Source organism: Sceloporus occidentalis, unplaced genomic scaffold (assembly GCF_023333645.1).
Source record: "Sceloporus occidentalis isolate IW3139 unplaced genomic scaffold, rSceOcc1.0.p SCAF_154, whole genome shotgun sequence".
NCBI classification, from domain to species: Eukaryota; Metazoa; Chordata; class Lepidosauria; order Squamata; family Phrynosomatidae; genus Sceloporus; species Sceloporus occidentalis.
Window position 1 is genome coordinate 1,647,747 of NW_028317134.1, and position 20,167 is coordinate 1,667,913.

General features: G+C 39.5%; 1 protein-coding gene across 2 annotated transcripts; it reads left to right on the plus strand.

The window, feature by feature from the left end:
- The first annotated feature begins 809 nt into the window (after window positions 1–809).
- LOC149280559 (peroxisomal carnitine O-octanoyltransferase-like) lies at window positions 810–10,580 on the plus strand. Of its 2 annotated transcripts, none has more exons than XM_089500385.1 (16): window positions 810–924; window positions 1,137–1,261; window positions 1,708–1,889; window positions 2,058–2,182; window positions 2,791–2,899; window positions 3,297–3,390; window positions 3,466–3,591; window positions 5,563–5,664; window positions 7,446–7,529; window positions 7,612–7,719; window positions 8,191–8,321; window positions 8,526–8,689; window positions 8,961–9,008; window positions 9,663–9,756; window positions 10,116–10,235; window positions 10,460–10,580. In XM_089500385.1, the coding sequence occupies exons 1-16, from the start codon at window positions 810–812 to the stop codon at window positions 10,578–10,580; spliced, it is 1,848 nt and encodes a 615-aa protein (XP_089356511.1). The 2 variants fall into 2 exon arrangements, with proteins under 2 accessions (XP_089356511.1, XP_089356512.1); XM_089500386.1 differs by having other exon boundaries at window positions 8,526–8,649; window positions 8,930–9,008.
- The last annotated feature ends 9,587 nt before the right edge of the window (window positions 10,581–20,167 follow it).

Here is a 20,167-nt window from a genome sequence, read left to right on the forward strand (position 1 = left end):
AACCAGCCAAATATCATATATTAACCCCTTGAGGACAATTGACATGCCAGTCATGTCAATGAAAATCATGCAGTTAGTGACAACTGACATGCTTGGCACATCATGGGGTTCACTGAGCTCAGAAAGCGATCATTGATCGCTTTGTTCATTCAGCTGGTGTATCTGCAATGCCTTGACATTGAGGAATTAGCAACACCAAAAAAGGGGGGGCAATGATGACACAGACTAGCTGTTGAAGTTGGGGGGCCCGGGACAATTTTTCACACCAGGGCCCCGTGATTTCTAGTTGCACCCCTGGGCTATACTATGTTTAATGAAGCTGCTTTCTCTGTTTACTGCTCTTGTTATGCAGAGGCAGGGTAGAGATCATTTTTATCAGTTGAACTTTATCCCCAAGCCAACAGTATTCCACTAATAGATCATAAACCTCTGTGTGTATTCTCCTTTTTTTATAGTGCTAATTAGTCCTAGATCAATACTTACCCCGAGTCTCTACAGTGAGTATCTTCCCCCAGCAAGCGCCCTTTGTGGGGTATGTTCTTAAATCTTTTACACATGCTTTGTAACGTCTGTAAAATTCTGGTGATTCAGTAAAATGAATGAAAGCTTCCCTCTGAGGATGAACAAGATAAGATTACATCATCGTATGTAATCTTACGTGAATAAGCACGTTTCTGCTTAATAGATGAAATGATTAACCTATACGTTTATTAGAATATTTGTAGAATGAATATGGTCTCAAGTTTATTAATTTTTTTTTCTTTTTTCTTTTTTTTATTTGCTTTTCAGAAGCTTACATCCGAATCATAATGGAAAATCACGTGTTTGAGTCGTTAGAAGAAAGAACATTTCAGTATCAGGATTCGCTCCCTCCGCTTCCAGTGCCTTCTCTCGAAGAGTCGTTGTCTAAATACTGTGACGCAGGTACGCAAAGCTGGGGTTGGCTTAGCGGAAATGTAATATTACATTAAACACGCGTACTGTACTGTACTGTGCTGTCCCAGCAGTCCGGTAATCACGACCAGAACTAGTTTTAGGGGCCCATAGGGGAAAAAAAATGTAGGTTTATTTCTAAAACAAGTAACTGATTTAACAAATAGATCATCCGACTGATTTTTTTTTTTTCTTTTTCGCAGTAAAACCTTTTTTAAGCCAGGAGGAATATGAACGCACTTACAAAATTGTGAAAAGGTTTGAAAATGGAATAGGCAGAGACTTGCATCAAAAACTGCTGGAAAGGGCAAAAGTGAGAAAGAATTGGGTAAGTGATGCCATCTGTGCCCCACCAGGAGCTGGTAAGACGCTTTGGTAGTTTTATCTAGAAATATCAATAACAAAAGTTATGGTGAATAAAGGTGATGGAAAACCCTTCCACTTAAAACTAAGGGGGTAGTAGACGCATTATTAAACACTCATCTACAGACACCAGGGATGGACCCTATTTCTACCCAAATAAAATAAAATACTATATGTAAAGTAGTTTATGCAATGGAGGACAACCATCAGTCTGTCAGACTAACAGATGTAACAGCTTTCTTTTTGAAAGAGGGGCACGAGCTATATTGTGCCCATCTACATGTAGGGAGTTGTTAACCATCTTTGTGCCAGAGGGTTATGCAGTCATTTGTGTGTCTATCCAATGCTCTGAGTCTTGGTCCCCGACACATAGTCTTATAATCCGATACTCTGATTCCTGGTGTATTTCAGCTGGAAGAGTGGTGGTTGAATGCTGCATACCTTGATGTGCGGATGCCATCTCAGCTCCATGTCAATTTTGGTGGTCCCGCTCCTTATCTGGAGCATTACTGGCCACCCAAGGACGGGACACAGCTGGAGCGGGGGAGCATAGCTTCATGGTACACACTGCAGTTCTGGAATCTGTTGAGGAGGTGAGACATCATACATACATACATAAACAAACATACATACATACATACATACATACATACATACATATACAAAACGGGGGTCCTTAAAAACGCATCGTTTTACGGTATAGCACACATAAGTGAATTTAAAGTCTTTGTCGGGCTTTAAAAGTACTTGTTTCCTTACAGGGAAAAACTTGGTGTACACAAGTCCAGAAGTGGCCCCCTGGATATGCACCAGTTCCGGAACCTGTTTAACACCTGCAAGGTTCCCGGAGTCACCAGAGATGCAATTGCTAACTATTTCAAGACAGGTAAGAAAATACCCTTGGCTGGAGGGTGTTGCTGACATGATATAAAACGCAATTAAAAAATCGCTGCATCGCCCTGTATTGTTGGGTGCTGATAATTGATGGAGGGACTCTGCTTCTATAACCTGACATCTTCTGTCACTTCATCCATGGCTGATCTGGCTTGTTCGTTGTCTGTGATCACCGCTGATTATGTAGTTTTTCTGAAACACCATTGGTCCATATATAAATCCATTCTTTTTCAATGTATCTTTTAGGGCACTATTGTGTCCAACTTATTAGAGAGCGCCAGTGGTATCTAGTAACAAGCAAGTCATCAAATTATCCCTTTCCTGGAAGAACCGGACTCATTCACATGATGTCTTGTGATCTCCAGAGTATTACAGACAATCTCCCTGGATTTCCAGTTGTTATCTGTGATCCATGATCCAAGCCTCCTGCTTAACAAGGGTTAACAACAAAACTAGTGCACCAGCTAAACCAACTAAAGAAGGAGACCTTGGCTTCGGGTTTCTTTGGGAATCCTCTTGATGCATGCTTGTTCGACCTGCTTCACTGCGGTGTCTGTTTTGTTAGCGTTGTCAATTAAATGGCATGTACTTTTATTTCAGAGAGTGAAGGCATCTGCCCAACTCATGTCACTGTAATGAGTAGAGGAAGGATTTTCACCTTCGAGGCAGTGCATGAAGATCAGATCCTAACTCCACCTGAAATATTAAGGTCTCTGTATGAAACACTAGTTCTAACTACCGAGCAATACATCTAGAACATGTTACAGTCTAATCCAAATACATTATATTGTAGTAGAAGTTTAGTGTCTTGGCACGTTACAATGTAACGTGATATCAGGGAGTTGACATTTTCAACACTCCTGAAAACCTTCCTTTTTAGTTTTAACATGGAAAGCATTATAATAATTTTCAAATCCTTGTTTTAAATGTGATACTAGTAGTTAACTTGGTAGTCCATTGGTTAGGCATATTCAGTATATATATTAGAGATGGTTGTGTTTCTTATTCTCCCTTATTCTTAATGACCTTGACCAGGCACAGGCAGGGCACTCTCCATCATTAACAGGTTAATCGAAATTTATTCTGGCCTTTTATCTTTTTTCTAGGCAACTAACATATATTCAGAATATTTGTCAAACTGAACCAAATGGAATAGGATTAGCGGCTTTAACCACAGAGCAGAGGACTCAATGGGCTTTGGTCAGTGAATGTTTCTCTTATGCTATGATCCACTTAAACGTAGTTTGTCATCTTACCGTTATTATCCTCTTTCAGACCCGTCAGCATCTGGTAAACCTTGATCCAAAGAATTTATCCAATTTGGAAAAGATCCAAAGCAGTCTGTTTGTTGTGTCTATTGATGATGCAAGCCCGCATGGAACACCTGAAGACTACAGCCAGGTAACCGGCAACTCAACTGTGTCCTGGTTGGCAGCAGTGTTGGCCTTTTGGTCTTTGTTATAAACCCAGGTTGTGTGGATAACGTGTTTTGGCACTAGAGTTAGGGAAAGAATACTACGGAGACTGCCGGCTGAATTGTAAATGGACTTGGGGGGAATGGTGGTCTCCCTCAATGGCACACTGGAGAGAAAAAATAGGGCAGTCGTCTCCTGGTAACTACCTCTCCCACAGACCTGTTGGCGTTTGCTAGAATTTGCCTCTGCAGGACACTTTTTCAGCAAAAGAGCGGCATCAATATGGCAAAACTGTCTTGACGCATTTTTGAGGGTTGAAGCTTAATAATACCTGTACAGTAAATGTACTGTATATGCAAGTCCCTTGTCTATTGAATCTACATTTAATATTTTATTACATTGTACCCAGTGAAGGCAGGTCCAGCAATTTAAATCCAAAACATACCTTTAGCATGCATCAGACACCATATAAAGCCCATAGAAAGAGCACAGAAATTGTAAATGCCGCCTTAATTTTAATTGAAATACCTTTAAATGAAAGGGCAAGTAGCTCCCCCACGCATGCCCACCAGGCCAGGCACCCCTTGGCAGTCCTCTACTAATTGGCTCCGCTGTACTGTAGTTTGATCTCTTGTCCTTAAGTAGCATTTATTGTACATTAACTAGTGTGCACTAAGATCGTTCGGTACGTTCTGTATAAACTGCGCGGACTTTGTCTTCATGGAGAAACACGCTTTCTTACTCCGTCCCGATTTACTTTTTCTTCAGGATATTATGATCCACCAGATGGACTCTTATCTTTAAGATAGAAAAACATAAATTATATTTTGGGAACATTAAATGGTAAATTGAAAGGTGCTTTTCCACATACTTTGTATCTGAATCATCACTCCTAGTACCGCCAAACTCATCATAGAAATAATCCTTAAGTCGTGTAACGTTTTCTTGTTTGTAAATTTTGTTGGGAACAATTACGCATGGAGTTTAACGGGCAAAAACATGAATTCTTTGAAAGTAGCCATTTCAGGCTAAACAAACCCTATAAACATGAGGTTGGTGTATAATCCTATAAAGTTTCCATTGAAGGGAGTGCAGCATGATCACTTTAATAAACTTTGGCTGCCGTGCTGGGACTGCCACATTTAATTATTTGTTTATCTTACCATGATGACCTTTTCCTACAAAAAAAAGATATTTGAGCATCATTACGGTAATACCATCACAGATTTTGGGCGCAAGCTGTGTGCCGACTGGTTTTATTGCTGCATGAAGAGCTTGAACTCCAGAATGAATTAAAAACTGGTCGAAAGAGACCGCCATGTCATTTCAATGTTGTGTTGAGCTGTCTATATCTAGCATGTTCCATTCAATAAAAATAAAACAAAGAAAAAATATATAGTGTAGGAGTAAAACAGTGTGTTATGCCCTGCGTATTGCAGATTTCCCACTCACAATGTATTGATGGAGTTCAGTGTGTCATAGAGAGGGCCTTGAGGTCCGTATGCCGGGATATAAACTTTTCTGGTCTGTCTTCTCGGTTTATATCCCGGCATACGGACCTCAAGGCCCTCTCTATGACACACTGAACTCCATCAATACATTGTGAGTGGGAAATCTGCAATACGCAGGGCATAACACACTGTTTTACTCCTACACTATATATTTTTTCTTTGTTTTATTTTTATTGAATGGAACACACGAGCGCCCCCTAGTGGACTTTTTGCTGTATTACTTCAACACCCGGAGAGTGTTGCTTAAGGGTTGCAGCTGTGGTTCCAGATACACCAGGAAGTTATTAAGGTTGATTATTTCTATCATTCATTATCTTATTCCCTATACTGGTTTTTCTCACCTTTTGCACGCATATATATCTAGCATGTAGCAGACAAACTTAAAGGTTTGAAGGGTAAATAAAGCCTGGAATAAAGCGTTTGGAATTGAGTGTCTTCTCTTGTAGATGGCGTTGCTGGCCCTTGCTGGGGATCCAACGATCCGTTGGGGAGACAAGTCTTATAACTTCATCTTATGGCAGAATGGAGTTTTCGGCTCCAACTGCGATGTAAGTAGATACGGATCTGATCTTTGTCTGTCTACGCTTTGTCATGCGATTACTTGTTGATTTTTATTTTTTCTTAACAACATTAAGTTTGGAAAGATGCTATAATGAAACAATGCCGTACTCTGTGCATTTTAGTGAATTGTTCAAAGACGTCTGTGCTCTTTAGGTGCCCACAGTCCATTTTGCCCAATTATGGTGTATTTTCAAGTAAATTCATAGTATGAATTATTGGGCTTTGTTTAACTAACCTTCTGTATGCAGGATAATTGAGCTTCTTAATTCTGCATTACGAGTCAGTTTAAACTAAAGTTTACAGAGCTGAGCCGGTAATGCATAATGCAAAGTTCATGTACTAAAAGCAGTGCGCTGTCCCCATGTTAATTATTCATTATTCAGGGCCCAGCTTAGCACTTCTTACAGGTGAAGCTCACTGGGTTCGGCCCTCCAGGATGAATTTGACAAACTTCATGAGGGATCACACGTTCTAATGTCTGTCCATACGGAACGTAATCTCTAAAGCTGGATTGTTCTATAAATTGGCTCTGTTAAGCAGAGAGTTTCTGATTAGACTCCAACCTATGATCGACACTGAAAGATAAGAATTGTAAATACTAGAATTCAAAAAGAATGATATTCAGATAATCGGGTTTAAAGGGACACTCTGGCCGTCGTACGCACTATTATATGATGACAGCGGCCCCTTTAAATTAACTTTGCATGCCTGTTCATATTGGGATTCTACATTGTAAGAGACGCTTGCTGGGGCTTTATAGGACTTTATACCGTCCCTTTTTGCTTTTCTTGTGGATTTTCGTTAAGAAACAACATTATCCGGTACTGTGTACCTTGGAAAATAATACGCTGTCTTGCTTTTCACTTTTGATCTGGTATTATTGTTGGGAGAATAGATATACAGTCATTCGAGAAAGGTAAAGGTGTTAATATAATGCACTATAGAATCGCATTTGGAATGTTTGGTTTTGCTAAGAAGAAAACGCGCTGTGGTTGTGGAGTAACCTTTCACCTAAATGGATTGGCGTTGCTTAGTAAGTAAGCTGTTTAACTGGAAACGTTCCCGTGTATTTTGCCGAGCAGCGCAAATGTTATCCCGGCGCGCCTTAATCTTACTCTAGTTATTACATTCCCATTTTTATTTATTGGTGAACACTGCCGGCTTCTGTTTCTTCTTCTCAAGTGGCTTGAAAATAAACTTCACTCTTTATTGTATCATTTTCAAATGAAAAGAAAATCTAAAGGAGATATCACAGAACTTAGTGCTGCATTAAGATGTGCACACTAAAGCATAATGGTTTTTGGGTTGGCCGTAGGGTTTCTAGTACCGTAGATAAGCAACGTCTTAAGCCTCCTACTCTATGCGCTTTCTAGCCCAGGGGAGAACCTCATGGCCGCTCCCTACAAGCTCTGTGCCGTAGGCAGCCAACTTGTTTAGGCCGTTTTGCGGGATTGGCCCTGATAATCAACAATAATATGATAGCACTCTGTTTCGGTATCATTATGGCGCCCCAAACTTGGTATTTACACCAAGATATGATGCAAGACAAAGAGCTCATGATATCATACTTAGACATCATCTCCAAAGCAAGAATTAATGGTTACTTTTCCCATGTCCCACATCAGAAATGCTGGTCAGTAAATGGTCACATGATCACTTTGCGCCTAAGAATTTCATATATATTTTTTTCACAACTTTTTTTCCTGTTTACAAGCAAATGTCCGTGTTTGTGTGAAGCCCTCTAACCCCCGGTTTACGTGTTTTACAGCATGCACCGTATGATGCCATGGTGTTGGTAGCAATGTGTGATTACATTGATCAAAACATCAAGGCGTGTGAAGGTCGCTGGAAGGTGAGTCCCCATTGAATCACTGTGTGCGTGGGTATGTGTTTTTCCTTTTGGAATGTAATGTTAATGTGACTTTGTTTCATAGGGTTCACTTGCCGTTAGAGACCTTCCCCATCCTGAAGAGCTTGTCTTCACCGTAGATGAAAAAGTCACAAGTGACATTGCTCTGGCGAAAGCTCAGTATCAGAAACAGGTATGCGCTTGCTATCCTACTTTTCTCATCACGCCATTTTAGATCGACTCTCCTCTTATAAAATACTTGTTGCTTTCCTTGTGAAATCAGTGTTTACCATCCCCCGTAGCAGTTGCTCTTCAGGATGGTAGCTGATCAGATTTATTACGCTAGGGGTTTATTTTATCATCAAGTAACGGTCATGGGAGAGGAATAGACCCCTGCCAGCAAATCAGGATTTCCAGATGAACGTAATGCCTTTTGAAATGTAAACTACCCACATAATATCTGCGGTAGGGCAAATCTTTATATATCAATAGTTCATTTTTCTGCTTTGATGTATAAATCCTAGCTATACAGCTGAATGCCCGGTTGTGCTATGTGTCGCCCTACATCTGCTATGGGAGGAAAGCTCAGCTATATTTTATGCGTCTGTTATAGAGCATAATCCAATAATTGTTGATCCTAACAGTGTTGAATATATTTCTTTAGGGCTCTGATCTGCAGGTAGCTAATCTCGCATTTACATCCTTCGGGAAGACACTGGTCAAGAAGAAAAAGCTTCATCCGGATACCTTCATCCAGCTGGCTCTTCAACTAGCTTTCTATAAGGTCCATGGCCGGTAAGATTTGTTTCTTTTTGTTTGTTTGCATGGCTGCCAGCTTTCTGTATGCTCAGGGAGTATGTAAGACTGTTCACACACACTTGGAAGGAAAAATGGAAAGGTGGACATCCAAATACACCATTGTGATCCACACCATTGTTTTTTCCATTTGCAAAATTGTTTTTATTGTATGATTTCTGTCTACAACTATATGTATTGTAGCCCCGGATGCTGCTATGAAACCGCAACTACCCGCGTGTTCTATCATGGGCGCACAGAGACCATGAGGCCGTGCACAGTAGAAGCTGTGAACTGGTGTCAATCCATGCTGGATCCCAATGCCACGGTAGGTACAGCTAAACACACCATTACTACAATGTCTGTCAGTCGCCTTGTGACCGTCTGGGAAAACAACTATAAAACAACAGTTTTTCAGGAAAAAAAAATCTGAAAAAACAACCTTGTCTTATAATCAAAGTCGTTCTTTATTCAGATCACTCTTATTCACACTCTCTCAATTCTTTCAATTATTAGACATATTAGACAAGCTATTATTTGGAATAGAGCCTCAGGCTCCTAAAAGGAAGCATTAAAGGCAAGTAATATGAAACGCTTGTGTCTTACAGCATGCTCTGCGCCATGAACTAATGCTAAAAGCATTCGCAAAACATAATAAAATGATGAAGGAATGTCAGCTTGGGAGAGGTATGTAGCCAAATCATTTGAGGATGTAAAGAATAGGGAAATGTTCCTTTCGGTGGTCTGCTTCGTGGCCTCCAGAGGACATATAACTCTGTTGATCAAACTTTACAATCAAGCACCATAAAACTAGCTGTTAGTGACCTTTCAGCAGTCCTGATGACCGACACGAAGGAGGCAGAGCATTGTGTGAAACGTCTGAGTATATTGGCTATGTCATGGACAATTCTTTTTGACAGTATTTTAACTGATAGCTGGCCATTTAAAGATTTTTTAGCTTAATGCAACTTTTCCAAATAAAATACAACTATGAGTTGTTTCTAAGTATATTTCTCCAGCATCATTGAATTGTCTTAATTCTTCACATTTTAGAAATCTGGTATCTGTGTCAATAAGTATTTTGCTGTTCCATTCACTGTAATTCTGAATATTTAGACATTCACCTTCTACCTGTTTCATTCAGTATACCTGTTCATCATGCCTGATGCCAACATTATAGTACACGCTGTCATTTAGACCTTTCAATGCTTTTAAGGAAAGAAAAACATGTTAAAGTATTACCTATATTAAAAAAAAATGTATCGAGCCCCTTTGATGGAAGCTTCGCTGTTCTCTGATGCCGTAGCTAGAATTCTGTGTCATCGTGTATTTGTCTTGCAGGATTTGACCGCCACTTGTTGGGTCTCATGCTTATAGCAAAAGAGCAAGATCTTCCGCTTCCAGAACTGTATACCGACCCTGCCTTCACAAAGAGGTGCCTGTCCTTTTAGATTTGGATAACAGAACACATGTAGTCATTTTATATCTATCTGACTAATGCTTAGCACCACGCTGTAGGTCTGCAGATATATGCGCCTTCTGTACCATGGGGAGATGTAACTATGGACAATGTATTTACAATAGCTGTTCGCAATTGCCCTGTTGTCTCAGCTCAGAATATTAAATATGTCGCTATCGTTACACTGACTGCACGGGAAAAATATATATTTTAAGTTGGCTCAGCTGTGAGAAAGTATTCAGTATACACCTTGCCATGTTCAGAGGCTGGATTTGCAGAAACTAGAGTCTCTTTAAGGATCTGGCTTTATATTGAATTCCTTTTCTTTATTTTAGCGGAGGAGGTGGAAATTTTGCCCTATCAACCAGTCTTGTAGGTTATACGAGTATCCACGGGGCCGTGGTTCCTATGATACACGATGGCTATGGCTTTTTCTATAGAATCCGTGATGACCGGTACGTGAAGTTCTGTTACTTGTTTAATTTTTCCTCTGGTTCTTTTATTCTATAATACAGACACTTTATGCCACTTTTAAACTGTTTATATCATCCATGTTCTGTTTTATAGCTGAGGGTGAATAGGAATATAGGTATATTTAGGTGCTTTTAATTCCAGGATACCATGAGCATTTTTTTTTGTAAATAGTTCACGGCATATACCTGTTCCTCCGTGTCTGTAGGTTTGTGGTGGCGTGTACTGCCTGGAAGTCCAGCCCGGAGACGGATGCTGAGAAATTGTGCCGGACGGTGTTCCAGAACTTCCACGAGATGATACAGCTGACTGTCAGCGCTCAGCTTTAGATGGCCGCACTCGTTACGTTGCTTTCTTCTACTGCAAATAACATAGCGATGTAAACGTTTTAAATCATGACCAGGAAAAGTCCCAACTGTTGCCCGCCCATCAAAGTACCGGTGCATACACCCTGTATATGTATAAGCCTGCTGTTCTGCATCATGCCCCGTTCTAACACGCGGACAAATCAAATTCTGTATCGCTATAAGGACCAAGCCCCCTGTTTCCATACATTTTATATAGGGGTTATTCTTCATTAGTCTGGAAAGTCGCCAAAGCATTATATTTTACTCTGAAATAAGGACTTTTAAACCTTCTGCCCCCCAGCTTGCTGAAACGTATCCCTCCTGTTCTGTTAGAAAACCATTAAGATAAATTATATATTATAAAAACATACATACTTTTTGACAGTCACTACAATACATTACTAGTGACATATGAATGGCCACATTTTTACCATTAAAATCTTAAACCAATATTTTAGAAATGCCTCTCATCCTAGGAAGCGGCGGCCCTGCACAAAAGTAGCACCATCAGCGACATGATGTGACATATTTAGCATCTTAAGCTAATGAGTAACATTGGCAGCTTTATTGCTTCTATTTGATGAATAATAATCATTATATTTCTACGTTTATATAATGTATGATGCAGCAGGTTAAAGGTGTGTTTCTTCTGACCTATATTACAGAGGCAGCGTTCATATTGCTGTTTCTGTATGTTACCAACAACAAAAGTTATGGTGGGTAAAGGTGATGGACAACCCTTTCACTTAAAATTAAGGGGGTAGTAGAAGCATTACTAAACACTCATCTACAGACGCCGGACAAGCCAGAAGGCCTGTTTTTCCCTCAGGAATCTCATGGTGCTCAATACTTGAGGCTTGGGGTAGCCCGAGAAATACCAATCACAAAAGTTATGGTGGGTAAAGGTGATGGGAAAACCCTTTTAGGTAGAAGGGTTTTCCATCACCCTTCCCACCATAACTCATGTAATGGTATTTCTCAAGCTACCCCAAGCCTCAACTATTAAGCCAGTATCACAACCTCGTGCTGACAAGTCCCATGAAGGACAAAACAGCTGTCCATGAGCGGTGATCTGGCTACTGTACCTCTTCCTGAGTTTTGTCTAAAGGCTGTCCTGTACAGCGGGCAATTACTTTCAAGGGATCCATGTATAAAGTGGATATAGAGGCAAAGGTGATAATTGTTGACCTTATTTACATGCGCTTACCCAGAATCCATTGTGGTTGTGGCAGCACCAAGAGATTTCTGAGGGAAAAAAAACAATCCTTCTGGCTTGTCTGGTGTCTGTGTTTAATAATACTTCTACTACCCTCTGTATGTTACTGCAGACATTCGCTGTTCTCTATGCAGTAGAGCTTTATCTCGCCGCGGCCATGCAAACCAAAATACCGCTCTCTATGCAGTATATGCAAAATCAATGCAAACTCTCACCAGTCCGCGCTCTGTGTCCTGTAAGCCTGTACGTTTATTAGTGTAGAGATAAATGTGTGTTTTATGGGAATTGTAACTTGATATTGCAATGTTGGAAATTAGAGGAAAGGTCCTCAAAGGCATGCAATTCTTTAGAAGAAATTTCGAGGAATTATAAGTCCATGTAGACCATGTTTAAACCACGAGTGATCGGCACCATGGCAATGCTTTTGGTTTTGTTTTTTTGTTTTGTTTCTTTTAATTGTGAAAATATGAAAAATGAACTTGGCATCTGTTTGAACCTCAATGCCAGTCTGAAGTCTATACCACATTACCCCGGTGAGCTTTTTCTGTAGCATTTATTGTATTGCTTTGTTTTGTGATCTTTGAAAGGTTTCTCCTTATCACTTACATGATCTAGAAGGAACCTTGTCCATTTCTAGCAAGTTTCGTGTTGGCAAGAACATAATTTAATGCTACATATGTATTACATGTGCAGCGAAAAGCATTAGAGTAAGTTGTTGGATATACGTTGTAATGACTGCATTTTGTGAAGGCCTGATGGATTCTGCAAGTCACAGAAACACCTGCTTATGTAAAAACCACTTTGGAGGGCTGTTGTCATGGAAACATCACTGGACTGCTTTAAGTTTTACTCTGTGCCTTTACAATATGAATGTGATTCAAAGCACTTTATTCAGATTTTTAGTATAATAGATGTAATTGCACAAATCCGCCACTAGGTGCCCACACACTGGACCACTAACACTGCATAGTGGCTCGTGTACCTGCAGTGATGTTAGTCTGGCTCCGCAGCTGTGACCTTAGGCTACTAGGTTGGTTTCAGAATTTTCTATCTACTTGCCTTTTATTACATTATTATAGCCAAAGTTGAAGTAGAATGTGAATACACAAGATCCTTAGCGCTATACAACTGTTCTCTACCTGTAGGTTGGCCGCTCATGGCCTAACATGATGTCTCAGGGTTTAACGCATTCATATATAAATGATACTTGCATTTTAACTTATATTCTGTTATCATATATCCAAATATTTTTTTTTGGCATATCCCTTCAGATACCGGTTACAGACCAATCAATTACCATAAGCATTTTTGCAGGGTGCATTTAAATATTCAATATAACATTTAAATTTGCAAATAATAGCGTGTTTAATGTCATCACATTTGCCTTTTTAATATTATTAGGAATGTAAGTTGGACGTGCTGTACATCGCCGCTCGGGTGAACATTTCCAGGTTAGATCCGCATGTAAAGTTTGATATGTCTGACTTGGTACTCCTAAAGGGTATTTGTGTTCTTGCTGCTTCATTAACCCTCTCCTTGACAGATGTTTCCATCCCTCTTAGAGTTGGCTTAAGCCTTGTAGGTTTTCTGAAATGTTGTACGGCTTTGCGTATCACTAAGTGGTATCCGAGTGTATACCTCGGGCTAACAAAGGGGCTGGCAAGCTCTGACCTTCAATGCCCAGTAGTTTTGGGAGGCTGACCACCCTGGTCATTGTGCTTGAGTTCCACTGTTGAAGAACGGATATGCATTGTGTTATATGCAGACATTGCACTGTACGGGGTGGCATCAAGGGCCAACTATTTGGAGGAGACCCTCAAGGGTCCCTCACATCCTCATCCTGGAAAGTCTCACTTTGAAAATCCGCGCATTTAATGAATCTCACAGCATCTGGCAATGCAAGCGGCTGAGTCGGACCACTTTGACCCTTCACGATCCATAGTTAATGCAGCAAAATTATCATTTTAGTAAATGCACCCCTCTCTCTTCCATAGATTATAAAGCACTTATTATAATTAATTTTGTCTTTGTGAATAGGTAGCTGTATACCTTTTTTTTTTTTTTTTTTTTTTTTATATGCGCTTAACTTTCAAGGGACAGGAACGATAGCACTGCAGGGTTTTCTTTTTTGGTTTTGCTGTTATTAAACAGTGGAAGTATTAACCCTTTGGTTGTATACCTTGAGCGCCGTGCACTACAATCCGCTGACTGCGACTTGTGTGCATTCACCTTTTAAACATTATTTGTCTGAGATTCTATTTTAAAGGTACATTTGTGGAGCATCATGCAAAATTTGGATTTTTGCCTTTTTAGCCGTATAAAAATTACTGTGCAACATTTTCATTCGGCCACTTGGACGAGCGAAACACCCGAACACGCGAATATGTAATAACAGGCACAATGGATCAATTTCTTAAATATTTTTTTTTTTGATAAAACTTGTTTCATCATATTTTACAGTGATTTTTTTGTTTGTTTGTTTTAACTCTAAAGGGCTTGATAGCACATCTGACTTGTTTTTAATTAGCTTTCAACCAAGTGTGTAGATTAAAAAATAAAATAAAATTAAAATACTTTTGTCTTCTTTGTTCTTTTTTGGCAGGGGGAGGAGTTGTATCTTATTAACAGAATTTTACTACCCTTTTTTAATCCAATACTAAAAAAGTATTTGTAATGACATCATGTGTAATACATCATGTAGTTGACAAATGATGTCTGAATTTTATAAAACCGAAATGTTTCCCCAATAAATGCAATAAACATTAAACGTATTTTTAGTTTTTGTAACATGCTTATTCTGCAAGTAAATCTTAACTTTTGTTGCTAGTTTTGGCTGAAAGATATTTCTTCATCCCTCTGGAAGCCAGGACAGGGCTGGCAAAAGGGGCCGTGAGCAGCTGCACCCTATGCTGTTTTTACTTGAAAATTAAGGGCCACTAACGAAAGCGCTAGCAGTGGCTTCTGTCCAACGGGTCGGTTCCAAGTGAGATCTGTCTGAACTCCCCATCTGCTCCATTTACACTATAAAGACTGTTCTGAGTCACCATAGAATGCATTAAAAGCTGATGTGTGCCCTAAAGACGTGAAGCGCCACCCAGTATGGATGGTGGTTGGGAGTACTGCCCTGGGTCAGGCTTAAGTTATGTTTTAGTTTGTTTTTTTTATTTGTGAATTTCTCATGTGTGACAAAATATTTTTGTATTGTCTGAATTGAGTATGACAATTACTGTGACGGCCAGAGGCTTTCTGCAAGTCACATGATATTTAGCATTTCATTTCATAAACTTGAGGGCTGTTGTCATGGAAACATCACTGGCAAGTTTTCAATTTTATTCTGTAATGACATTACTCTACCACTAGGTGTCACATGTTCCCACACTGAACTGCTACCACTGGGCAGTGGATACTGTACCTACTATGTCAGATGTCTATGCTTGAATCAACAGTTGTGACTTTAGCTTACTAGGTCTGATTCAGAATCATGAAACCTTATTCATTAAAGCCCAATAAATTGTATTAACTTATTCCAGCAATAACACTTCATCAAAGATTTGTATGTGTTTTTGCTCTTTTGCAATTATTTTAACATTTTCTCAAACATACATGGATAAAATCATATTTTTCTGTTTACTATAACAGCTGATTTGTTATCAAGACCAAAAACCCAGATTTAACTATTTGGTTAGTGGAATGTATTCTATCTAATCTATCTATCTATCACAAGAAAGGTAAGAGAGAAAGAAGCTATGAAAGGGTCAGGGGTGGCCCGAGCAGACTCTCAGAGGTGGGAACGTGGAAGGGTCCTTGATGACTAAATGTCATTTGTATTTGAAAATATTGTACTGCAGATTGGTTTCGTGATGGTTATTATTTTCAGGTATATTTATCCTACTACACGTATGTAAAACATTTGCCTATAAGATCTGAAATATTCCTTAATTTCATATACCGGTAGTATCGCTAATTGTTACTAATTACCAGCCAGCGTTTTTCAGCAGGATATGGTCTGTGAGTGAATTCCTAACTTTCTTGATCCTGTCGCCTGTGGTTCAGGATAAAGGTGTCTGCTTCAATTACGATAAAACCCGAGCTTCCTGCTGATCACACAATAACATTTTTAGAATTCATTATTTCAGTGTTTCCTGTGCCACAAATATTTTTATTTTTAACACCGCATAGCAGCTTTCACCTTGTATATCAACAAACTTATCAGATGTTAATGAAATGGACACTTTTTCTCGGTCTTGATTTCTAATACAGGGCTATGATGTCTTCAGAGGACAGTCCAGGACCCCCCTTGCTAGATGTACAGTCCTCCTACACACTTATACATACTAACACACACACACACACACACACACACACAAACATACCTACACATACAGTAACAAACTTACACAAACACATTAACTTACATAGAAATAAGCTTGCGAGCCGGGCTCTCTCCACCAAATGTATCGGTTTGTCTTAGTCTGTCAATTCTCGTCTTGTCATATCCCTTGAATGTATGTATTGTATTAAGTGCTGCGTAAACTGTTAAATAATAATAAATACAGTAACACACACACACCCTAGCATACTAACACACATACAAAAGCATACTTACACATGTCTACTAACATACATACAATAACATACTTACACAGTCTGACATTCTAACTTACACACACTAGCATACTTATTTGCACACATGCACTGTTGGCTCAGAAGGGGGTAGGTCAGGGCAGGTCTTTTGCCCCCTCGAGGGCCTTAGATGCTGCCTATCTCTGAGTGCTGAGATCTAATTTAGTGTCCATGCTGGGCCTGATTAATCGCAGCCTGTGGCGCCGGCCTAGCAGTATACCTGTCCAAAAGGGTGGGTTGGAGAAGCTGGTGCTGGGGCCCTCCTGGACATGGGCCCACCCCACAATGCGGAGCTGTTAAGCCAGCGAACGAGGTGTAAGGAATACTCTGCGGCAGACAGCTGTCTGTCCCAAATACTCGCTTGCTGAACTAAATCCAAATTAAGTTAAGTTTTCCCCTGTAATCTCCCTGTTTACTGTTCAGTTGGCTCTGACATCCAGCGTGTGTTTTGTGAGACTGCTTGTGAAATGAAGTTGGTATGATTTCAATATACAAACATCCAAGGCCGGCCTAAGGTGTTCAGGCGCCCTGTGCGGACTACTTCTCTGGCGCCCCACCTCGACAAAAAATCTTGTAACAAACAACTAGTTTTATTTAGAGATTATTTATGTGCAAGTGCAAACAAGTACAATACAACTGGAAACACTGGTAAGAACAATGTACCTTAAATACATTAAATATTGGAAAAAAACAGCTAACAATGCAACCTGTGTAACAAAAAAAAATTCTTTAAATATTGAAAAAAACTGGACCCTAGGCAATTATATCCTTTGCACCCGCTGCACACTCCCTAACATGCAATCACTCCCACACCAAAAAAATATTTGCCACACTGACTGCAGATTAGGGGAAGACTGTGAGAGTCAGTGCAGTCTTCCCTCCTTCTGACTCTACTGTGACTTTGAAAGGTCCTCTCTCCCATACTTTTCCCCAGAGTCCTTTTGTCCCCTCGTTCACTAACCCGCACCTCTCTTTTCCTTCCTCTCTGTAGTTCAGGTATAGATCAAATAAACAACACATGTCAATAACACACAAACCCAGCTTTGCAGGTATAGATCAACTGGGGATCACATGTAAACTCAACACTGAATGTATAGATCAAATATATTTTCTCTATACATTTGTTTCCAGCATAAACATTGACAGTGTGCAAATATGGAGATAGGTGGAGATAAAAATAACATGCAAACATATACTGGATCAAGCTGAACTAATTGGATCTTGCTGGTGATGGATCTCCATAAACATCCAATCCAATGCTTATTATTTGGCCGTACTGTTGTGGAAGAAGTAAGCTATAAGTTCTCTTGTGTAATAGTTAAACAAAGTTAGAAGCCCTGTAAGTTAAATCCATGTTCGGCTTTTTGCTGGACAGTTAGTCATTTGTACTACTCTAACTAAAGCAAACCTTCATTGTTCATGTTACAACACTTGGATTCTATCAATACTTGCCACCTGGTAAATAATTAAATATCCTGCTGATTGGACCATACCATTTGTTGATATGACAAAAAAAAGGGATGGCATACACTCTGCGGTCACTAGTGTCACCAACATTTATTCATATGACATAAAAGCTAAACGTGTGTGTGCACTCCATACGTTCAACTGCTCTGTTCTAAGAATAAGTGACACTAGTGCACCAAGAACCAGAACTGAAGAGTGCTTGTCTTGTCTTCTGCTTGATATAGTGAACTTTGATACCGCAGAGGAAGTGGAAGGACTTTGCACCCAACTTCACCAAGCATCAACTATCCCTTTCAATTACTGATAATGTCTTTACAACCTTCGAACGCATAACAATAATTGTTACTAAAGAGTAACTACAACACTCCTTACAGGAGTCAATCAAATCGGCATTAGACCAAGTGAATACTGGCAACTGGATTACCTTCCAAGTGTTTACCACCCCATGGTTCAAAAATCAGTTTTTAGCATTCATTATAAGGTACAAGGAAAACATAACAGATTCGAAATCTAGAACGTTACATTTATTGATATAGTGCCAGCAGATTCTGTAGCGTTGTTACAAGAGAGTCAGAAAAATAATTTAAAATCACGCACAATTACAAATTGGTACAAAAGGAGAAGAGGACCATGTTCTTTTGCTCTTATAATCTAGTCAGTGGTTGGGGAAGGAAAACAGTAAGATAGGACTACTTGGACAGTGATACGTTGACCGATAATATATATATTACAGGAGTCTCTAACCATTCAGTTCATAAGAAGTATCAATGATTTAACCCATTAATGACAATGCCCATACATGTACGGGCTCAAAATGCATCGTTTTCAATTGGTTCAGGGACCGCCCATTGTCCTTAAGGGCTTAATAGATTGTAAGCTTGTATGGACAAGACCCTTATCTCCTCCTGTACCAGTATGGCTTAACTTGAGTTAATTTTATTGTCAATTTGCATATTGTGCATTTTAATGTTACTGTTCATTTTCACTCTGCCCCTATTCAAATAGTGCTACAGACTCTGCTGGCACTATTATATAACAAAATGCACACTTTCAAGAGCTACTATGAAAATACATTAATAAGAAAGTGGAATTTTTATATTAAATATTAGATTAGATTAAATATATAGTGTGCTGGTTACTTGAGACCTACTCTTAAGTAGCCACTGTGCCTCCAGTACAATAAAGGGTTCTGCAGGTCTTTAAGAAACAGTATTTGGCAAAGATACCTTTATTGGTTGACTGATGTATGTAGAAAAGACATCTGAGGTCTAAAAACAGATCCTCCAAAATGCTGCAATTTTGCCGGAAGTTCACCTTAGGGCAAAATCGCGGTGCTTACAGTGAGAGGATGTCACCGGAAGCGCACCATTGTGGAAGTTCGCATCAGGTTATGTCCGCGGAGATATGGACAAAGACAGAAGATAAAGGAGAGAAGATGGAAGACAAAAGGTAGAAGAGAGATGAAAATTCTCAGCTTTTTGGTCCGTTTTTGTTCATTTTGTGGGGTGGGGGGGCTGGCCTCGTTTTTGTGGCTTTGTACAAATCGCCGACTTCGCTAAAATTCAGTAAATTTGAAATTCGGATGAATCTGAATGAACAAGTCTAGTGTCTGTTATCCATTTTTGAATAACAATGACGCTTTCACCCCCAATACACTAACAGGCCCTTAACTCACAGAACCCTTGTGATGTTTTAGTGATGGTAATCTTCATTGCCCATCAATTTACTTTGAATAAATAATGTATGCTGCTACAGACTTAAACAATGAAACTCTACCTTGTAAGATTAGGATATAGCCAACCCTAGGTTAGGTTAAATCATAAGAAATACGGTACATTTCTAATCGCTGCTCAACAGAACTTTATTCCAGTGTTAACATGATAAGCAAAATACAAAACCACAGTTAAGACAAGTAAAGTATTTCAAGGACAAACAATTATGTTTAGAAATAAAGAAGGAATACTGAGGACACTGTAAAGCTTTTTTCCCTTTTGTCGTAAGGAAACAGACCAGTAGTTTCATCATCTCCTGGTGTTTTTAACCAATAATTTGTAAGAACAGACAAACTGAACAATGTCAGGTGAAATCCCTTCCTTGCTGCTTGTAGAAGGAATGCTCATCGGGTCAAGGGACTTGTCCACAGAACAAATAAGGAACAAGAAACAAGCACACCAACACTTTTTGGCTTATTGGCAAAGATAAGTGACTTTTATTCTTGAGTCTCATGCTTTAGCACCACATCCTAAAATATTTTGTGTTGGGT

Excerpts from the sequence above, each read along its gene's own strand:
- LOC149280559 (XM_089500385.1), top strand. The coding sequence starts at position 810 with ATGGAAAATCACGTGTTTGAGTCGTTAGAAGAAAGAACATTTCAGTAT. Across the intron at positions 5,665-7,445 it reads TTTTCGGCTCCAACTGCGAT|CATGCACCGTATGATGCCAT; the intron begins GTAAGTAGATAC and ends CGTGTTTTACAG. Across the intron at positions 8,322-8,525 it reads TTCTATAAGGTCCATGGCCG|CCCCGGATGCTGCTATGAAA; the intron begins GTAAGATTTGTT and ends TATGTATTGTAG.